Here is a 21,513-nt window from a genome sequence, read left to right as displayed (position 1 = left end):
TTCGCTGAATATCTGTGACTCCAGATCACGGTAAACATTGCGATACCACGCTGTTTTTATGTGCAATGCTGTCAAAGAGATTGAAAGAAAAAGGTGGCAAAGAGAAAGGAACTGATAGGATGGAAGGCCCAAAGGAGCCCATCACTGATGAACGCCAAAACTCCCGTGCCAGCTGTGCTGTAGACCTGCAGAACGATAGTACTGACCACGTAAATGAATGCCAAACTCAAGCAAGTAATATGACGCTAGTGATTATGTTCAGGGTATAGGGTATCGTGAGGCTTCTCGGGGTATCGACATGGGTGGCATGCGACCTCCGACCCCACCAGCAGCACCACCTCGACGCATACCCGCTCGCAAATCAAAGTCGGGGTTGTTCTCCAGCAAGACGTTCTGCCTCTGTTGGGCCGGAAGTGGAGGCGGCTGCCAGCGCGGGTTGATAGGCCGCTCTGAGATTGATGTAAAATGGCTTATATCGCTAGTAGTGGGTGAGCTGGGTCCTTCAGCCAAATCTTCCGTCAGTTTCGGCTCACCAGAACTACCCGGCGTCAACACAGAGGGCAGCCGTGGGTTGCCCACGGCATGCTCATTACGATTAGCAAAACGAGGATCGGCATCTTCGAAGTAATCTGCTGACTCAGAACGAGCGTGGTGCGGGGTGTGAGTAGGCTCCGCCGTCCGGTAGGCATGGACGGGTGAGGGTGAATATCCGGGGCGACGCTCAGCCTGCTCCCAGGCAGCGCGAGGAGGAACATATGATCTGTTCGCGGTTAGCTAGGAATACGAGATAGTACGGATCAAAAGCTCATTTTTGTCTTACGCTGTCCGGCTATAGAGGCTCGAAGGGCTGACAGGTTCGGGCTGGCCATCTGCCGACAGGGCATGTGGTTGCTGGTCTAGCAAGACCTCCTGAGACACCGGCTCCGCCGAGCCTGTTCGCCTGGGCTGCGGTGTCATCTCAATCGCCTGACCTACCGGGCTGCCATCCGGTGGCGACACGGCCATTCCAATTGGTTCAGGAGACGGCTGACGCATGGAGCTGGGCGGAACATCGTAGTCGTATCTCTCCTCCTCTGGTGGCGGCATCGGTCGCGGCCCAGGATTGGACCCATAAGCAAACGGTGGCGGTCCTCGATATGCGCCTCGTCCTCCTCGCATCGTGCCCATGGGACTACCTCGACCACCGGGGGGAGGGGCTCTGGGTCCACCATAAGGACCCCCACGGCCGTAGCCTCCGCGAGCCGGATAACCACCCCGTCCACGCGGGGCGAAACCCGGTGGGGGTGGTCCCCTTCGTGAGCCCATACTACCATCGGAGTATTGATTGCGCAACCGGGGATCACCCGGACCAGGTCGCATGCGAGCGCCGGGCCCGTAGGGACCAGATGGTGGAAGCGGGTTTCCGAATTCGTCTCGGGAGGGGTTGTATGGCGGCCCGTTCTCACGCATCTGAGTGGGATACGGTTGGTCTGGTAATGGAAAATCGTTGGGTGGTGTTCGCGAGTTCAGCGGTATGCGGTCGTCATCACTCTCGTGCGTTGTCGTCCGGAATGTCGCAAACGTGGGACCAGTGTCAGATCCGGGAGGTGATCCAGTCACGAAAGGCTCCTTTGTCTCCGCATTGAGCGGCTTCGGATCGTTTAGTCCTGCGGCTGCTGCGGCGGCATTCTGGCGATTGTAGAAGTTTTCGCCACTCATCTCGGCGTTTTCAGCGATGCGCCTCTTTCGCGCCTTGCGACTTACGAGGGTTCGGCGCATCGCACAAGTAACCACACCACAGCTGACGAGGAGGATAGTCGCGCCGAGTACAATCCAGCCACCCCATCCTAAATGAGGGACGAAGAGCAGGATATCCACGAGGAACGCAAGGAGGGAGACGAGAAGCGTCGGAAGTAGCAGGATCAACAAGACGAGTAGGTAGCGGGGCGAATGCGACGGACCATGGAAATGAGCTGCGGCAGCCATACAAAGGCAGATTAGGGTAAGAAATGCGGCGACCGGATGAACGATTAGAATGGACGAAAGCGATCTTCGGGTGTTAGAAGGGAGGTTGAAGTCATCGCCGGTGTCCGAGAGGTCCTCTGTCCATAGGTTAGCACTGGAAGGTTAAGTCGTGCCGGCGGGCCACCAGACGCACCATTAGTGTAGCCAAGATGAATATTGGTGCAGTGACCAGCTTTACAGTAGCCGAAAACCCCATAGTCGACGGTATCGAACGTCGCCAGCGGGATCCCTTTGACGATAGGGGTGGAGATAACGGATAAAAGCAAGAGAACGAAAGCGATCAGGAGCAGGATCGTGAGGGGAGTCGCGGGTTTGAGAAGCATGGCGGAGGGGCGGAGTTGCCTAGCGATAGACAACCCGTCTTAAAAATGAATGACGAAGACGTTGAATCAAGTAACGATAAGTATCGCAACCACTAGGCAGGTGGCAGCGACACACGCAGTCAATGGTAGAAATGAGAGTTCACAGCATTGGCCGAAACATTGCTGTTGATCTCCTGAAATTGTTGGGGGAGGGGGGAGGGGGAGGGAGAGAACTTGGGGAGGTGAGCGCTTGAGTCCCGTGAGAGAACTCGTCCAGTACTAGCAGTACGATTGTATGTTTGATAAGCTGGAGGGGACACAGCCAGACTAAAAAGCTAGTAAATGCATGTATCAACGTTGGAATTCACAGATGAAAGATATCTCGTGCGGACAATCTATTTAGGCTTCAAAAGAAAAGAAAAGGCAAAAAGAAAGAATGCGACGATAAAGGGCAGAGGGAAATTGGAGGTCAATGATGGTCGAGAAGGAAAGGATAAGGGAACGAATGAATGAATGGAGTGGGGAGAGAGAGACGGAGAGAATTAATTGATCGAGCCAAAGCGGGTGGAAAGGCGACCCCATCCTTGCCTCAGGTATCCAACCCACATGACGGCATTGCCACGATAACTACTGGTAGTTAACTAGTTAACTAGTATACTGTGCAAGTCCTCCGCTTCCTCCTTCAGTTGTCAACACCCTTACCTTCAACGACATTGCACTTCTACTACTATTTTACTGACCCTTTTATCTGCCAGTGCATGCCTTTCTCACCTCTCTGGCACATAGTTTCTAAAAAGTTTCGCATCCTTAAATACCAACCGACTCGAGTCGGGAACTCTTCGTGGTGGCTGTGTCTCCGTCCGCTTAGCTTCCCGTCAATGCGACGGTTCCCACTTAAATGCCCTTCTGATTCGCCCGACCAACAATCACACTCGGTTGGATCCTTTCACGAGAGACCTATAAACCCACCCGAGTAGTTAACAGCTTTTCACACTGATGGCGGGTTTCAAATACTACAGTATTCCTTCCACTGGTCATGGTTTATGGCATATACATACACATGTACTACTAACCTTTTGAGAAGGCAGAGTCTCAGCATGTTTGATTGCGTCTGGTCTGATTGAAGTTTTGCCCGAATGAAACAAACAAGTGTGGCAAGATACGCGCTAAGGCTATCAGTCCCGCCGAAGCGTTTTACGCATCGTTCCAAAGCTGTCTCTTTGAGTTTATCGCTGTTGTGATCAGGATTCAGGGGTGGACCAGCAAATTTAGCGCATCCAAAGGTCGGATATTTTATTAAAGGACACTTTTCCTACCCACTTCACTGATCCTATCGTTGACCGTTCAAGATTATTCGGGCAAGATCTAGCTTTCAAGCCTAGTGGACCACACGGGATGAAAGTGCCCAGTACAGGTTCCTGATGGAACTCTGCGTGTACCCTCATACCCAGTCACTAGCGAGCTTTTTAAGATACGTAGCACTCACCCGTCGATGGCTCAGGATTTTCAGGTACAAACCACCTTTACGTACCTCAGTGGAGGCGGTCTCGATGCCGCCTCCACTTTTTGCACTGAGTCCAGAGCCCAGAGCCCACCCGCCGAGTCAAAAGTACTCCAGGTCGGTCATCAGATCATTGTGATGATTTAGATAGGGGTGGTCTCTCATCAGCATTGCATTTACAAGCTCTTAGCATACCACAGCTTTCGCGGCATTTTCCTTTGGAAATTATGTTGAAAGAAAAAGGGGAGGGGATAAAGAAGTGCAATCCTCGCTAACAATGCGATGGCTTCGCTTACGATCAGTCTATAGCACTTTGATGTACGGAGTACGGAGTATACTAATTCTAGTGGGCAAGGATCAACCACTTGTTGCCCCGCCCTTGGGACCCTTGAATACAACATTATTGTCGTGCAGTTTTTACTACGCCATATGTTGCCTCGTCAGAGGGTTACCCAGTACTTAATTGTTTGACATATAGACATTGGCGATCCTCTTGCTGCCCTAATTGGGTGTGAATCTCTATGCAGGATGAATGGGAGGGATTACTCCCCTGATAACCTTAACACACCTTCAACGTCCGTCGATATATCTCGAGGTACCTTGCTTGATCTTCGTGCTCAGGCCACATTACTCGAGTCCCAAGGTATCGGGGTGGTTCCACGCATGGGTTGAGTTCCGGGAGAGTCTGATAGACATCGCCGAGCAGTACCAATAGAACCTAATCCCGATCTAGACAATAAAATGCAAGCATGCACCATTACTGCTTCGAAACGCGAACTATATGCTCAGAAGCCGGCAAGGTTCTAGATCACAGAACTTTCCTCAGCACTGGAATCGCACGTCGGGAAGAATTTCAACTTCTTTCTTTCTGTCTTTCTTTTTTTTATCAACTGGATTATTTATCTTATTTAATTATTTCCTTTGATCCTTGCCTTCGTCAGGGGTTCAGCCACTTTGACAATATCGAGGGTTGTCAAGACAGGGATGAAGTTTGTTCTGTTGTCTTGGCCTTCAGTAGAGCCGCTGGAGCCGCGACGGTCTTGCTTGTTGTAACAAGAACTAGATATCAATCCAAACACCGTGTCAATAATCAGGGCATTCTGAGCTGAAGACATGGAAGAAATCGAAAGATAAAAAAAAAGAGAAGAGAGAGAAACAAAAGCAAGTATGTCGCACGTGGAGCATCTTCGTCATCCGGCTTTGCAATTGCGGTCTCCCTTGTTTACATATCCCCATCTTCCGGTATGTTTGGCGGCGGCAAGGAATCACGATGGCAAACCCTGGTCTGGAGTATGGATCTCACATCCAAAAGCCATACTATGGATTTAATATCTCCCTGGCTTGATTAATCCTTATTCGATCAATTCTAGAGTTTGATGTGACTCGGAGGTTGGGTGCTGCCGCGCCTACCCCGATTGTACATATGTGGCATTGACATGTACGACGCGACAGAAGGCGAATAAACTAACTCGAATCTTGCGGAATTTATTGGAGTTCGATAGAGTTGAGTCAGTTATTCGGCAAAAGGCACCGACTTACGAATCGGGACCCAGTCTCTGCAGGTCGAAGAATTCCATTCATGGCGTGCGTCGCGATGGTGATAAGTGTGTCTCACTGTCACGTTGATCACCGAACTCAAGTATGCACGGCAAATCTGACGGTAAAAAATAGAATACATAAATACTAAAAAGCAGTTGAAGCTCTGGATTGCCTGACATGAGTCTCTTCCTGCTTTTCGTGAGACTCTTAATTGCTCACACGGGGATATACACGGCCAGGAGTTGCATTTGCTGACCTGGGTGGATGGTCTATTTCACTTCTCGCCCTTCTTTCTTATCCTCTTTTCTTGATTAATTTTTTACATGGTTTTTTTATTTTTTTGGTGAAGAAGAATTGCATAATGGCGTTTTCCTCTGTAATTCGAATATTTTCCTTATGGCTTCTGATTACACACGCCTGGGCAGTCGGGATTGAGGACTTGATCCATAACTTGATGAAACCTGTGGGAAATGCTATATCTTTCTTCCCGCCGCTAGACTGGGTCCCTCATCCGAAGTGAGTTCGGTGTGCCCCCAGCTGTGCCCTCTCAAGCTTTTAACGGTTCACTATGATAGGGGAATACCGTTTCCTACAAAAAACGACACAGCGGAACCTTGGAGACATCTTAACACTGCACCCGTGACTCATGCGCCCATTGCCAGTTCGGCTACTTGCTCGGCTATTAATGGCTCATCTGGGTATTGGTATGAGAAGACCGAGCATAAAGACCAATCATCGTTTTTGAGTTCGGACTATAAAGACAGCTACAAGGTTTTTCGGAACGTAGTGAGTGATTATAACGCCGACAGCACAGGAATACAAGATGCTGCACCTGCCATACAGAGGGCCATTGAAGGTATGCACCACTTACCAGGAATGTATTTTGGACGAGGACAATTGCTGAGGGTGAAGTGTACTGGCAGCGGGGGCATCAAACGGGCCTTCTCGGAATTCCAAATCTATGGGCACGACGGGACAACCAGCTGTAGTGTATCTTCCGGGAGGTACATATCTTTTGCAAACCTCTCTCCAACTCTACACAGGAACTGTGTTGCTCGGTGACCCGACAAACCCACCCGTTTTGAAAGCCGCTTCTGGGTATTCTCTGGACCACATCGTTTACGCCAAGGATCCTAATCACGAGGGGACAAACAACTTCTACATTGGCATTAAGAATATTGTCCTAGACTCGACCGGGGTCGATTCGGCTAAGTCCCTGAGCCTCCTTGACTGGACTGTTAGCCAAGCAACACAACTCACCAATGTCGCGTTCCATATGCCCACGGGCAGCAAACATACCGGGTTGACGACGCAGTATGATTATAATAGTAATATCATTGTGGTAAGACCTACTTGCAAACTGACTATCAGCATGTGGTCCTGACAGCACGCAGAATGACCTATCGTTCAGTGGTGGTAATATCGGGATGAAGCTGAGCGGGCAGCAATGGGTTTTCAAAAATCTCACTTTCACTGGGACAACTATCGGGGTAGTTGCAGGGGCCACCGATATTATCTTCTTAGGATGTCGTTTCGAACAGGGGAGCATAGGTATTAATGCGAGTGAGACGTCGGGCTCCTTGACCGTGATCGACTCCAGCGCCTCAAACCTAGACACCTTCATCACCTCCAATGACTCGGGTGGTGCAGGGAACGCAATTGTCTTGGAGAATGTTCAGAGTTCCGGAGTGACTGTTCGTCTGGGAGGCAACGCTGTGCTCACAGGAGGTGTAGCGGACACCTGGGTCCATGGAACTCTGGTAAGCAACTCTTGCCGATAGAAAGCATCAACTTCTAACTGGTCACGGCAGTACAATTCTGGAAGCTTCAGCAAAGAGCGTGTTGAAGGGAGGATTGTCGTAACCAACCGGGCTTCGTCTCTGGTCTCGGGAAATAAGTATTACACGGCTTCGCCACCGACTTACCAGGACTACAAACCAAGCGAGGTTCTGAATATCAAGTCTGTGTCCTCTACCCCTGTCTATGGAGATGGCCAGACAGATGACACGACAAACATCAATAGAATCCTGGCCGAGAATAGGGACTGCAAACTGATATACTTCCCTGCGGGTACCTATATCGTTACGGATACAATCTTCATCCCTGGCGGTACGCGAATTATTGGGGATGCGTTCGCTTCGACTATCAGCGCGGTCGGGAATAACTTCAAGGATGAAGCTTATGTTCGCGTTATGATCCGGGTAGGATACCCGGGAGATATTGGGGTCGCGCAGATCAGTGACATGCTCCTTACCGTTGGAGACATTTTGCCAGGCTGCCAATTAGTGAGTTCTCCACTATTTCAAAATCTATGCGCCATTTACTAACAAGTCCTCCTCCCTTAGGTGGAGGTTAACATCGCCGGAAAGAGCCAAGGAGACGTAGGATTCTGGAATGTACATTTCCGTATCGGAGGTGGAGTCGGCAGTAGGGTCCACAGTGATTGTACCAGCTCGCCTGACAACTGTAAAGCCGCTTACGGACTACTCCATCTGACGAGTACTTCGTCTGCTTACATCGAGAACATGTGGGGGTGGACGGCAGATCACGATCTCGATGGATCCAGTTCGCAGACCATATCCACTGGCAGGGGTCTTTTGGTCGAAGCAACTGCCGCCACATGGCTTATCGGCACCGGCTTTGAACACCACACTCTCTATCAATATAATTTCGAGCACGCACACAATGTTCTTGCCACCATGCAGCAGAGCGAAACCCCATACTGGCAAGGTGTAGGAGGCACACTCGCACCAGCTCCATGGGGGAACTACCTGAGTGCAAGTGATCCGGACTTTTCATGGTGCGCTGGGGACGATGCGACCTGCCGGATGGCGCTATTCGAGCGGATCAATGGTGCATCAAACCTCTTCCTCTATGGAGGCTGCAACTGGGCATTCTTTAACAACAATGGCGGCTGCAACGGCAAGTGTCAAAAGAACGCAGTCCAAATTATTGAATCATCTGCGCTGTACTTGTATGGCACGAACACCAAGAGCACGGAAAATATGATTCTGGAAGGCTCGACGACGATCGCAAAGGAAGATGACAACGCTGGTGGTTGGGGCGGAGTCATTGCAGCTTTCTTGTACAAAACGTGAGGAAGCCCACGAGGAGGAAGATAAAAGGGGGAGTGGCATATATATACAGGTTTTATCATTCTGGTCAATGATAAGAGAACCAGTCCTTATATAGATAGATTGTCACGTACGTACAGCGGCTGCGTGCACACTCGACATATCCTTGCATCTCATTATGTCCTTGCATTTACGCTAGTTTACACATTTCCTATGGGCGCATGGTTTTGAAAAGTCATTTCTGCATCCTAGAACAGAAGAGAAGAACGTTGCTAAATCAATTGACGGGTCAAAGACCAACCAAGAATATAGTCGCTCACTCTATCTCCTGAGAGTAATCGGCACCCGCTGGGGCAAAGAAATCACATGTTGTGCTTGTGCCCTATGAGCATTGTCCACTGGTTCGGGCCGCAAACCAACCCCTACTACTCCATACTAGTACTGCTAGTGATGGTACCTGAACTACTTCCCGTCCTCTGTTCCATGCCAACACACTCATGCAAGGTGTGATGCCTTGTCCAACCATGTTGCTTTTCACCCCTTCCTGACAGGTTCTCAACACCAATAATATGAAGCCATGTTGAAGACAAATTCTAACCAGATCGATCGAGCTTCAAGCGACCGGTGGCTGGGACCCCGAAGGTGGCTGGGGGTTTCCCGACCAACCAGCCCGACTCAACCCAACCACCTCACGATGGACAGCAGCGATGTCCGTCGCTTGACAACCTCGGGCTATTTCGCCCTTGCGTCTTGACTGAAATTATCGACACTTGATATCTCACTCAGAGGTTCAATACCTGCGCCTTGGGAATGCCCATCACCTATCATTCGCTGCAATTGAGCCGTCATGCTTGCTTCGGGGTCCGGGAATGTAAGTCTGAGGACCGTCAGCTGTAAGTACAATTTAGAATTCGCATTCCCCATCTCATGGCCAGTCCGACCGACCGAAAGTTCTGATGCTGATTCCTTGTAGCAAATAGGCCGCAAGTCCTGCGTTCCGAGGATCAACAGTCGGTTGCCGCTTCGGACGACTACTATTCTTTTTCAGATCGCACTTCCAGTTCGAGGTCTCCGAGCAACGGCAGTCACGCTACCGTTGTGAGGTATGCCACGCCGATGTCCCACCCTGTGTCTCACACTTCATCCCCCGCCATCTCGAGAACGCATCTAGGCCCACCCATGGTTGGATCAACCTCCCGCCTAGAGCGGCTAGTGAGGATGCCAAACGATAACAAAAATGCGCCATCGCCTGCCGCGAATACTGTTCGCTCCGTGCAAGACAGAGAAGTTTACATGAGTCCAATGACCGAGAGCACCAGTCGCCAGGTCCCTAGTGACAGCTATGCGGGACCTCCTCCCACACCCGGCATGGATGACGTTCCATACATCCGATTTGCTATTAACCAACTTACGCGCGAAGAAGATTCTCATGGTTTGCGAAGGCCGAGCTCAGTTGCAAGCGAGGATTATCCGGCTGAGCGGCTCATTTGGGACGAAGGATTGGGGTATTTCATCCGCTCACCTGAATCGAATCATACGCCTCCCGCCCAGCAGCCGCTGTTGCAGCATCCCTCACCAGAGCCGGTCGACAGGTCCCATCAGGATTCGGTGGAACCGGAAGCCTTTATCGCAGTCGAGCCTCCCAAAGATAGCTTGCTCTATCCACGCCTCAACTACGTGCCGTTTGTGTTACGGCCGTGGGCTCTGATTGTGGTCATCCTCTGCTCTTTGCTCATGATCGCTGGTATTATCTTTTGCAATGTGTGGTCTCAGAGACACCAGGGCTTCTGGGATTATGATGGCCAAGGGGGTGGGCGGTACTTCGTCGCTCAATTTCTCCCGCAAATTTTGGCTGTCATTATCACGGTTTGGACTTTCGTTATCCAGGCAGCAGTATATCGCACAATGCCATTTGCGATCATGGCCTCGGAAAGGAAGCTAGGTCAAGTGTTGCATCGCTTACCGATTCTATCGCGGAACTTTCTAGTTCCAGACTTTTCGCAGTTTCGACATGGAGAACCGTTGGTTGGGTTCTCTTTGGTCTTAATATGGCTCTCGAATTTGATCGCGTTGCCACTGCTAAGTTGCTTTTTCCAAGCAAAGTGGTTCATCGTCGATGGGCAAGGGACATGGCGTTGGGCTGCTGTGCAGGATGTTGGCTGGACACTGGTAGCGATGTACGGACTGCTGACCGTTGGATTGGTTTTACTGATGTTTCGCTTTGTTCGCACTTGGTCGGGACTAATGTGGGATCCAATCAGCCTGGCTGATCTGGTCTCGATCATTCAGCGGTCCAATATCTTGCGGGATTTTGAGCAATCCGAAATATTGCCCGATGTAGGCGATTCGCTCAACCCTAGAATGCTTCGGCTGGGTTATTGGCAATTATCCAACCGGGATGCGACGTTCTATGGTATCGGTGAGGTTGCAGCGCCGCTAGGAAACCCGTCTCTCCACCTCAGCGAAAAGAGCCGCGAGAAGCAACCATACGGGTTATCCAGGGTTTCCTACGATATAGAGCAGCAAATCGGAGAGGGGAAGTATGGCTTCGATGAGCACATATACTCGCCATCTGTTCGTTACCGGTGGACTCCATGGTTTCTTCGAGACACTTTTATTGTCGCATGGACAGTTACTATCGGTGCACTTTTTATTGCTTTCGTGCTGGTCAGCTTTATCCATGACGCTATTAAAGGGGGCTTCCCACCACGGCTTCCCACACTCCCGTCGCCTAAGTCCTTTTCCTCGTCAAACTTCTTGTACAGCTTCATCCCAGCACTCATCGGGAACGTCCTTTTCCTCGCGTGGCAGCCTATTGATGTGTATTTCCGTGCCCTGCAGCCATTTGTCTCGCTCTCTTCCCCGGAGGGTGCACCGGCCGATCAAAGCTTGCTGTTGTCTTATCCGTCGTGCCTCCCCTTCCATGTGACAGTACTGGCTATCCTCAACAAACACTATAAGGTAGCCTGGATCTCCTTCATGAGCATTGCCTCGGCTGCTATCCCTATCTTGGCTGGTGGTGTCTTTATCGCTCTCAACTACCCTTCGCAAAGCGAAATACGCATTGCCGCTCTGATGCCGGCATTCTACGCCATGGTTGCGTTTTGCGCATTATACACAGTGTCGTTCTTGTGTATCTGGCCCGGTCGCCGCCGCTACCTGCCTCATGATATTACCACGCTCGCCGATCAGATAAGCTTTCTCTACCAGAGCCCTTTGCTCTCGGATAAGATACTCCGTGAGCCTCGGAGCAAAGCTGATCTTGTTACGCGACTCGTCATGGCACCCCCTGGAGACAGGGATTATCCTATGTATGGCTTTGGAATCTATGTAGGGCGTGATGGCAAAGAACATCTTGGCATTGATCGCTTTCATCGGCCGGGTCGGGCAGACATGTTGATTACAACGGGGTCGATGAAATGATAGCCGGCGTTCTTGGGACTTGTTTCTCTTCGCAACTCCCTACGGTCCGGAGAGATGTCCACTGTGTTCACAGGTTGCGTGGTGCACTCGACTTGGCGTTCTCCAAGAAACCAGGATTCGCACAGCATTTAGATGGCGTATGGTTCAATGATTTTATGATTGTATGATTCAATATGGGTGATATGAATTTTCGGTTTACGTTTGACATGATGGAGGAAGGTAATGATCGATAATGAGATATGCTGATGATTTTTGTTGATTCCCATTTGTGTTTTGAGATCCCTAAAAAGAAGAACATTCTGTGTGTCCATAGCTCAGATATAATAGTCGTTTCCTTTTTACATGTTTAGACAGAGTGATGTCATTTGATTATCTCGCCGATAAGATAACGGATTCCTGACTCATCTGCCACGTGAGCTATCAGCTAAGCCACTTTGGGCCGAGACTCTTGCCCCGTTTCTTGGACGATATGACTACTACTTCTACTTCTGTCAATGGTTCTAGGCTCCAGCTTACTTTATATTCAAGTATCGCTCGTGTCGATTGTCAAAACACCTTGTTGATTAGCGTCTCGATGAACGGCTTCGCTGAGGGATTGGCGTGTTGTACATACTACAGGATCAATGCAGCGAATCCATAATTACTAAAGCCTAATCTCCTTATCGCCTGCTTTGATATCCACACATGAGCAAAATTACATAGTGCTGTCATCATGGTTTACCGTGGGAAACCTAGCACGGGCTGTCAAAATTGTCGATCTAGACATATTAAGGTATGTAGTGTGTGTGCATATCTGGGATTTGGCATCGTGCTAATGGCTGCAGTGCGACGAAGCTCGTCCTCACTGTAAGGCCTGTGTCCGGACCGGCCGGACCTGTCCCGGATATCCGCACCCGCTCGATGTGATGCTAAGAGATCGAACGGCCTTCCAGCGCAAGAAAAGTAATGTTTCTAAGGCCAAGGCAGTTAATACCACAATATGCAAAAAGGGTTCGAAGGAGCCATCTTCTCCATTGACGGTGTCGGAGACGACCACGTCGCCTTCCACTGCATCCGCTACATCATTCCTGAACTCCCCAGAGGTGGAAAATTCGCCCGTCTCCGTTAACGCTGTGAGAGCTCTAAGCCCTAGTCTTCCCAGTAGTTTGTACCTACCCTTGGAGAGTACAGTTACCTCTTTGTTCTTCAATTCCTATCTTCATCAGCCAAGAGACCCTCTCATTCGGATCGGGTTTATGGAGCTTTTGCCCGATCGATACTTCAATGCTCGGCCTGGAACTCCTTTATATCTGGGTACACTGGCTGTGTCATTGTTCTCTGTCTCTGCCTGGACAGGGAATCGTTCATTCCTCCACTTGGCGGAGCAGTTCTTCGTGAGAGCTTTATCAAATACAAGGGTAGCCTTGCAGGGCAACCTTGGTGAAAACGTGGTCGAGACGATAATGGCAGTTCTTTTGCTTTCTGTCTATGAGGTGAGTCTGGGGAGATTCTATGCCTATCCGATGCTTAGGATTAATGATGGTGTTAGGAGTTTTCTGCTGTCAAAGAGCACAGAATTGCAGCAAAAACTCATCTGCAAGGGGCAATTGCTTTAGTCAACAGCGGCTACATGCCACAAAGTGAGGACACTAATTCGCAAATAGTAACAAACTCAATACAATGTCAAATTGTCTGTTCGGAACTCCGAAAATCCACAGGCCCTGTTGCTGATAGCTTGTTCTAGATTAAAGCCTCGACGATACCGGCTTATCCGACCATCGAAATACCAGACGTGTGGCCTATGGCAGCCCCAATACCCCAGTCTGCATCATCACAGCTGACAGCGGCCGCAACTGAGTTAGTAGATCTTAGACAGGTGTGGGATAAGTTCGCATCACAACCGGAACTGTACGGCGCAGATGAAATCAGTCGCATATATTCCATGGCCATGATTCTCGACAATAAACTTTATGCCTGGACATGGGCTCTTCCCCAACATTGGGCCCCAGTTCCGGCAACCATGGTACCCCAATCGGTCCGAGAGGCAGGTATGTTCAAAAACAGGTGTGATTGTTATACAGAGATGTGGATAGGGAGCACATGGAATACCTATCGAGAATCTCGGATTGTTGTCCAAAGCATCATCCTCAACTGTCTCCGTCTGCTCCCGAACCTTGGCACTCCTGACAGGGTTGAAGCAGTGATATCTACTATTAGAGAAATGGCCACCGATATTTGCGCTGCAGTCCCCTTCTTCCTAGGCAGCCAGACAATGTCAGTTCATCTGGACCCCTCCAAGGTTGAGTATCCCGAGGCTGAGGAGCGCCGGGTGACTTCGGCCCATCAACAGACGGCTCCCCTTCTTGGCGGGTGGTTAATTCGGTCCGAACTTGAGTATCTCTGCTCGCCTGACCTGTGCTTGCCTGAGGAGCAGCAGACTTGGGTTAAGAGCCAGATGCATAGAATCTGGCGAATCTACACATTCGAATCCCGGGTTATATGATACGCTGGGATGATTTTTCCATCGGCTTCAGCGTTTGGCACTGGTATATATTGGAGGGCTATGCCCAGCACATCATTTGTCGCTTTTTCTTATAGATATGATTACATGAGGTGACCGCCGGGCGCCTTGACCTACCGCATTTGGGGCATGCTACGGTTTTGTATTATAGCCACCAGATTACAATGCACATATCACGATAATGAAACACAGCTCGGGATTGTCCACGAGAGATATCGCACCGGATGACTCACAAAGTGTTTCCAGACGGTTCCAGCAGCAACAATTTTCCTGCCTAAGGCATAAGTCACATGACCCATGCAATATCACGAACTCCGCATCTTAGCTTCAGATCTCCGATCCATCCGCCTCATTTTCCCCTCGCAGAGCTCCTGAACCCAAGCACACCAAGACCACAACCCCTACCAATCGGCATCTCTACTGTCACCAACGCAAAGAACCTCCTTCTGATTACCATTTTACTACAACAACATGTTCTCCTTCTTCCGCCGGGGTCCTCCCCAAACCCCCGAAACCCCATCAGACCAAGCAACCTCACAGCCCACAACAACAACACAAATTAGCCAATCCCAACCACAATCCCAAAACCAAAGACCTGAATCCGAGCCCGAATTGAAATTCATCAACCCCCAAACCAAATACAAACTTCTCCTGGGCGGCCTTACGTTCTTCGCCTTCTCGCTCTGGACCACCCGCCGCTCCTTAAACAGACGCTATCTCGCTTCCGTCCCACCTTTCTATACATCCTCCCTCTACCACAAGCCCGACGTCAGCGGTGGTGCGGAAGCCTTTGAGGCGCTGAATCTGGCGACGCTGAATGTGCTTTCCCTGGGCATGGCGGGCACTGGGGGAATCCTGTGTGCGCTGGATATCAATGGGGTTGATGATATGAGGAGGTTTGTGAGGAGGGGGTTTTATAGTGATGGTGGAGATGTGACGAAGGTGGATAAGGAGCTGGAAGATGAGGTTGAAGCTTGGGTGGGAAATGTGCTGGGAGAGAAGTTTGGGATGGAATTGAAGAAGGAGAAGGAGAGGGAGAGGAGCGAGGACAAGGCTTGAGATCGTATTCTGTTGAGGATCTGTCGGATTACTTTTATTGAAGTTGGTCAGGGATGGTATGCCATAGGATGACTTTAGGGCTTGGTTGGCGTTGATATGTATATGTCGATTGTCGTGCATATATGGAACTGAAATACCCCACTTTTGTATTATATGTTTTATGTAAAGGAATTCAATACTGTTGGACTGAGGCCAAGGTCAGATGGTGTTTCTGGGGTGATGGTCCTCTACATTTCCGCTATTAGGGTCTCGTCTCCGGGAGCCCTATATGAATGCTGGTCCGGCAAACGATCAAGTAGTCTGTTCGGCTCCTGGCACTGCAGCCCAGCTTTAACCCTATCGATCACGATCATAGCGCCATCGGTGGAATAAGCTAGAAGCAGCTCAGCGAGATAGTTGATAAAAGCAACTTTATCCAGGTGGCTTGACGCCTTCGTAGGCTTTACAAAAGGTGCCAATTGTAGTTACGCCGTTTCTACCTTGGTATAATCAAGTCGTTTTGCTAGCTGGTTCGTATTGAAAAGGTGATCAATGTTTTGGATTGTTGGGCTAACCAGCTTCTGGGATGGATACATAAATATCAGATGCTGGAGAAGCGTCGAATAATCTGACAGGTGAAAGCCAAGAGAGGATCACTAATCCATCACGCGCCGATCGCGAGGGATTCGGATTGGGAAACCCATAAAACCATTCATCTTCAATCCAACTTCCACCTTACACCTCCGTGCAATATCCTTCTCCATGGCCGACATCGACATCACCGAGACCCAGTTCCAACTCCCCGACGGATTGTCCGTCTACCAGAAGACATGGGCAGTAAGTTCAGAGTCTCCGTTGACGGTATTCTTGGCACAGTACTAATCCCCATGTATAGCCGAGTAGCGCTGCCCCTGTAGCCCGCCTGGTCCATTTCCATGGTTTTAGCGACCATATCAACAACACGTTTGATCTGTTTCCATCTCTAGCCCGCCGTGGGATCTTCTGCACAGGAATCGACCAGCGCGGTTGGGGCCGGACGGCCAAAACCAAGGCCGACCGCGGGAACACGGGCCCGACCGCTGCCATCCTGGCCGATCTTGCAGCATTCATCGAGGTCCAACTCGAAGCGACACCGTCTGTTCCCGTGTTCGTGATGGGTCACTCAATGGGCGGTGGACTAGTCGCGACGTTAGCCTCAACGCCCAAGTATCAGGGTCTTGTTTCCCGCCTGGGGGGGATCATGCTCGAAGCACCGTTTATCGGTCTCGATGCGGAGCAGAAACCGAGCGTCATCACTGTCACTCTCGGTCGGTTGGCCGGTAAACTATTGCCGCGCTTCCAGATTACCCAACCGATGAAGGTCGAAACGATCGTGCGGGACCCGGCTGTGCAGCAATTACTGAAGGATGACCCGCTAAACCCTTGTGTTGGCACGCTGGAGATGTTTGCAAACATGCTCGACCGTGCTGCTGACTTGACTTCTGGCAAACTCCAGCTGAATGATGGGGTTCGGTCTGTCTATGTGGCCCATGGCACCGGGGACCAGGTCACCAGCCACGATGCGAGTAAGCACTGGTTTGATGCACAGACCGGCAAGGTCGCGGACCGGAAGTTCAAGTCTTATGAAGGCTGGAGCCATGTGCTTCATGCGGACCTGCCGGAGAATAGGCAAGAGTTTGCTGATGATATTGCGGAATGGATTCTTGCACGAGTGTAGATGTTGGCATGTTCAAAGAGGCATCTTCGGTTTTATAGCTCCTAGGAATTTGTTTAATGATTTTCATGCGCTTATTTCTCTCCCGAACAATCGATCAAGAGTTGCTTCTCTCTAGTAACTATACTCCAGTCGGTTACTACGGTCCGCATACAGTCTTTGGTGTGGTGTGTTGTGAATATGAGCACCCAACAGAGTTAATATATATATAACGATGCAAGCCACTGGTATAGTAGAGAGTGTTGGTTGGTTCACGGCTCAAGCTGCGAAGAAGACACTTTGTACCAGTTAGAAAGGTTACAACTGAGCGTATGTATCTGGAAGCATGTAGTACTTCTAGTCTCTATCATAGCAGGTGGTAGAGTATATCAAAAAACTTGTTTAGTTGGAAGATAAGGAATGGAAGACATGTTTTGAATTATATAGCTAAATAAAATGAATTTCCTCAACAACATCCGATGTGGTGTAATGGCTAACATCGCTGTCTCTCACACAGCAGCTCGGGGTTCGATTCCCCGCATCGGAAGCATTTATTTTTGTTTTTCATTTTTCTGCTCCAGTATTCCGTCGATAGACTTGCCGAGCGATCTTCGTTGGATAAGTAACGTCTGCCATTAGTAGGGCTGCATGTTTGTTCCCCAGTGGCCTAATCATGCACACGCAGATATGGCGATCCTGTTACACTTTGGCCCTTGTGGTCACTAGTCAGTGGTTATACTATCTACTCTGGGTGTCTGTCCCCATCCATTCATGCAGGTTAGATCGCTTACCCACCATTTAATACCAGTTGCCGCGCTCTCAGACGCAGGCCTTGCGCAGGAACCCTCTCTCACCAAGACTTGGTCGACCAGTTGGTTGTATAACAAGGCGCCCCCCCGGGGGATATGCGCCACTATAAGAGCCTGCTTCGTCTTGACCACATACACGCCCTCCGCCTCCTAGACCGATATCTTTTCAATGGATTATCTTAATCATATAGACCGTGGGAACCTACCCTGCTGCCATAAATCGTTCTTTTGTTTGCCCTGATCACCTGATACTTCTGCCCATCGAGATAAACCCCATGAGAATGTAGAGAACTCGCATCGCTAAACCCCGTTATAAGGCTCTCCACCTCCTCGGGCTGAGCCTTTGGATTCGTTTCCCCCCACATTAGTCATTGAAGCCATCGCTTGACAGGAAGTACGTACTCTGAAACCGGGGCTCGTTGCCCATGCACTGTCACCTGCGCTTGAAAATATAGCGGCTTTGTCGACTTGACCACTCTGTACAAGAGAGACGTCGACATACGCTGAAGAGAAAAAGACATTAGGAATTGTATCATATAGCCAAAATGATATAGCCCAGTACCTTGCCAGCTCATCTTGAGTGTATACCTGTGTAGGATGCTAGGATAAAGGGACAACAGGACTCGTTTGGGCTTGGGTGATAGATCGAGGGGGTTGGGCTCTTTATAGCCACGTTCTTCCATTCGCCTTTCTGGTGGATCGTGGTGCTTGTCTTGCTTTGAATCGCTTCAGCGCTAGAGAAAGTGACTTTCTGGCCACGTCAATCCTATGGAACCCATGGTGTATCACGAACCAATCGATTATGATCAGCCTATCTAGAATCTCTATTAGCGTCCCGCTTGGATCTTTGGATCTTCGATCAAGGTTCTTCGATTGTCAGCCAAGGTCAGCTCGGCTATTAGCGTGGCCAGCTGAAAGCTAAACCTAATGTCTCCAGTAAGGTGGGCTACCCATAATCTACCATTTAGCTCTATATGGACTGACTTACTATAAATGGGAGTGATCCCTCTAGGCTACTCGTAAGGTTTTTGAGACCCTAATCTGTGTCTGCTTCAATACAGTCTCAAAATCCGGGAATTTTGCGTTCTCCTACCTCTATAAACATGACGGGTATGCTTTCGGAGATACCATTTATTATGTCTTTTGGTCGATAGATTCTGCACTATAACGCTCTCAAGCAGACAAAGCTTACCTATCCCCTCGGTGTCTTAGAACAGCTATGCTAATTCTGCGATCAAATTGCAGATTCTCAAGATGGTGCTGCTATTGTCATCGATAATGGGTATTCTACCCTACTTCCTCTCTCTCTCTCTCTCTCTCTCTAAAAGTTGGCATTCGAGATTCTCCTTTACTTTGACAACATTGAACTAAACTCGCAAGCTGATCTAATCTGTAGGACAATGTATACCAAGGCCGGGTTTGCTGGTGATAACGGCCCGCGCACGGTTTCCCGTGAGTTTGTTTGAAGCTTTTGCTTAATCCAATGCTAAGTCTAATGGATAGCGACAATTGTGGGCTATGATGGAGGGTAAATAAATCCCGCTGTTTCCCCATCTGTCATCATGGTATGCGATGGACTGAGATATATTCCATGCTCCAGATTCGAGAACAACGCATACGTTGGCGATAGTGCCGGCCCGATCAAGCGTGGATTGATCACCAACTGGGATGATATGGAGACGATCTGGAGCCACACCTTCGCCACTGGGCTTCAAGTTGCTCCGGAAGAGCACCCGGTTCTCTTGACCGAGCGCTCGCTTAACCCCAAGGAGAACCGAGAGAAAACCACGCAGATTATGTTTGAAACTTTTAAAGTCCCAGCATTTTATCTGGGGATTGACGCTGTCTTAGCTCTGTACGCATCCGGTCGTACGACTGGTCTGTCTGTTGATTGTGGCCATGGCTCCACTGACTGTGTCCCGGTCTATGAGGGATCTGCATTGTACCATGCCATTTCTCGGATGGATGTAGGCGGAGATGAGATAACGAAATATCTCATGGACCGATTGGGCGGAAATGCCCTCAGTCCTGATATATTCGCGGACATGAAAGAGAAGCACTGCTCCGTTGCACTTGATTTCGAACAGGAGTCTCAGCGGAATGCTCAGCATAGCTACGAGCTGCCTGATGGGCAAATGATAGAAATGGGAGCGGAGATATTCCGGGCCCCTGAAGTCCTCTTCCGGCCGTTCATGATTGGTCTTAACACCCCTGGCATTCATGAGCAGGCGTATAATTCTATCTTCAAGTGCGACCTTGACATTCGGAGGGAGCTATATGGCAATGTGGTTCTGGTATGTATACCTTTTTTTTTTTTTTCTTCCTCTCTTTGTCTTTTAAGAAACAGGAACATCTGCTATGATAAAAGAGTTCTTTGGTTTACTGACTGGCCTTTTCCCTCTTTTCTCTTCTAGTCTGGAGGCACTTCAATGCTGCCTGGTATAGTGGACCGACTACACCAAGACCTGGCCGCTCTCAGCCCGCCAACTATGAAGGTGAACGTTGTCGCTCCCCCGGAGCGAGAGTACTCGGCCTGGATTGGAGGTTCGATGTTGGCGTCAAAGCCACATTCCAAAGTCATTGGGTAACTAAGGAGGCATATGATGAATCCGGTCCTGGTATTGTCCATAGGGTGTGCTTTTGAAAAAACAACCGCCGCTGAAGGAATGTCATTTGTATTCCAAGAGCGCAAGCACAGATGACAGAATGCATGGGGTGTCACGGATTGAGAGCTACATGCCAATCCCGTACAATCAGTAGTGCCCAGTATCAATACCCTCATAGCTGGCTTTCGGACCTAAAAGCCGCCCTCAGCTCGGCTATTAGCGTAGCCCAGCTGAACTGCAGTCAAGGCGGATAATGAGTGGTACCAAGTGGATCAAGACAATGCAATCCTCGACCAATAATATACGTAGTACGATTTGCAACGAACGCGTCAGTAGCCAAATACAGTATGTTATGCGTTGATCTACTGATATACGAATGGTTTATGGGCCGGCTGAGCTGAACTTTGAACTTTGATCTGCAGCTGCAGGATGCCCCTCCATAGATAAATACCTCCCCACCTTAACATCTATCATTTGGATTCACAACTTGGATAATCCTTCTACTCACTTCCCTTGTATTCAAGTATATACGCCAGATTAATAGTCCCTGTTCACCATGTCTACCAAAGTTTTTGTTGGGTGAGTTCTCTTCGCATAACGAGATATTCGACCAGCGGCCTTCAACTAACCCAAACTCCGAATAACAGCGGCCTTCCTTGGCACACATCCGACCACGTCTTGAGGCAAAGGTTCGAGGAATACGGTACTATTGAAGAATGTGTATGTTGGGCTGGTTTGTTTTTATACCTCCGATGCTCGTTACTAATGCCCTGTAGATGGTGGTTAGAGACCGAGAAACCGGCCGAAGCAGGGGGTTTGCATTCGTTAGATATTCCAGCCCAGAAGAGGCAGAGGCTGCAGTTGAAGCGCTTGATAATGAGGAGTAAGTTTTCCTACCAGTGGATAATGTTTTGCAATCTTTGAAATCGAAGCTAAGCCCTTTCATGGTGCTCTAGGTTTGATGGTAGAGTTATCAAGGTCAGCATTGCATCTACTGGTGGTGGTGGTGGTGGTGGTGGTGGTG

General features: G+C 49.6%; 7 protein-coding genes across 7 annotated transcripts; 6 read left to right on the top strand and 1 right to left on the bottom strand.

Moving 5' to 3' along the window:
- Positions 1–258: 258 nt before the first annotated feature.
- ABOM_011599 (putative pH signal transduction protein PalI) lies at positions 259–2,327 on the bottom strand (the record flags this gene model as incomplete). The annotated part of the gene is made up of 3 exons (XM_022538727.1): positions 259–760; positions 821–2,081; positions 2,138–2,327. The coding sequence occupies 3 exons, from the start codon at positions 2,325–2,327 to the stop codon at positions 259–261; spliced, it is 1,953 nt and encodes a 650-aa protein (XP_022383400.1).
- Positions 2,328–6,031: 3,704 nt separating this feature from the next.
- On the top strand, positions 6,032–8,444 carry ABOM_011598 (glycoside hydrolase family 55 protein; the record flags this gene model as incomplete). Its single annotated transcript, XM_022538726.1, has 6 exons — positions 6,032–6,050; positions 6,134–6,202; positions 6,270–6,688; positions 6,741–7,106; positions 7,158–7,631; positions 7,692–8,444. The coding sequence occupies 6 exons, from the start codon at positions 6,032–6,034 to the stop codon at positions 8,442–8,444; spliced, it is 2,100 nt and encodes a 699-aa protein (XP_022383401.1).
- Positions 8,445–12,555: 4,111 nt separating this feature from the next.
- Positions 12,556–14,325, top strand: ABOM_011597 (Zn(II)2Cys6 transcription factor domain-containing protein; the record flags this gene model as incomplete). Its single annotated transcript, XM_022538725.1, has 4 exons — positions 12,556–12,615; positions 12,668–13,315; positions 13,372–13,512; positions 13,567–14,325. 4 exons carry the CDS (start codon positions 12,556–12,558, stop codon positions 14,323–14,325), a joined length of 1,608 nt encoding a protein of 535 aa, XP_022383395.1.
- A 489-nt stretch (positions 14,326–14,814) lies between these two features.
- On the top strand, positions 14,815–15,402 carry ABOM_011596 (uncharacterized protein; the record flags this gene model as incomplete). Its single annotated transcript, XM_022538724.1, has 1 exon — positions 14,815–15,402. One exon carries the CDS (start codon positions 14,815–14,817, stop codon positions 15,400–15,402), a length of 588 nt encoding a protein of 195 aa, XP_022383396.1.
- A 741-nt stretch (positions 15,403–16,143) lies between these two features.
- Positions 16,144–17,098, top strand: ABOM_011595 (acylglycerol lipase; the record flags this gene model as incomplete). Its single annotated transcript, XM_022538723.1, has 2 exons — positions 16,144–16,218; positions 16,277–17,098. 2 exons carry the CDS (start codon positions 16,144–16,146, stop codon positions 17,096–17,098), a joined length of 897 nt encoding a protein of 298 aa, XP_022383397.1.
- Positions 17,099–18,986: 1,888 nt separating this feature from the next.
- On the top strand, positions 18,987–20,527 carry ABOM_011594 (Actin-1; the record flags this gene model as incomplete). The annotated part of the gene is made up of 6 exons (XM_022538722.1): positions 18,987–18,993; positions 19,129–19,165; positions 19,280–19,335; positions 19,387–19,411; positions 19,484–20,181; positions 20,298–20,527. The coding sequence occupies 6 exons, from the start codon at positions 18,987–18,989 to the stop codon at positions 20,525–20,527; spliced, it is 1,053 nt and encodes a 350-aa protein (XP_022383398.1).
- Positions 20,528–21,045: 518 nt separating this feature from the next.
- Positions 21,046–21,513, top strand: ABOM_011593 (uncharacterized protein; the record flags this gene model as incomplete). The annotated part of the gene is made up of 4 exons (XM_022538721.1): positions 21,046–21,068; positions 21,137–21,209; positions 21,266–21,372; positions 21,446–21,513. Coding segments are annotated over 4 exons (271 nt in total), but the record flags the coding sequence as incomplete, so codon positions are not given.

Source organism: Aspergillus bombycis (assembly GCF_001792695.1).
Source record: "Aspergillus bombycis strain NRRL26010 chromosome Unknown contig00185, whole genome shotgun sequence".
NCBI classification, from domain to species: Eukaryota; Fungi; Ascomycota; class Eurotiomycetes; order Eurotiales; family Aspergillaceae; genus Aspergillus; species Aspergillus bombycis.
Note: the sequence above shows the minus strand (reverse complement) of the source record. Positions and strands in the feature narration are given on the sequence as shown.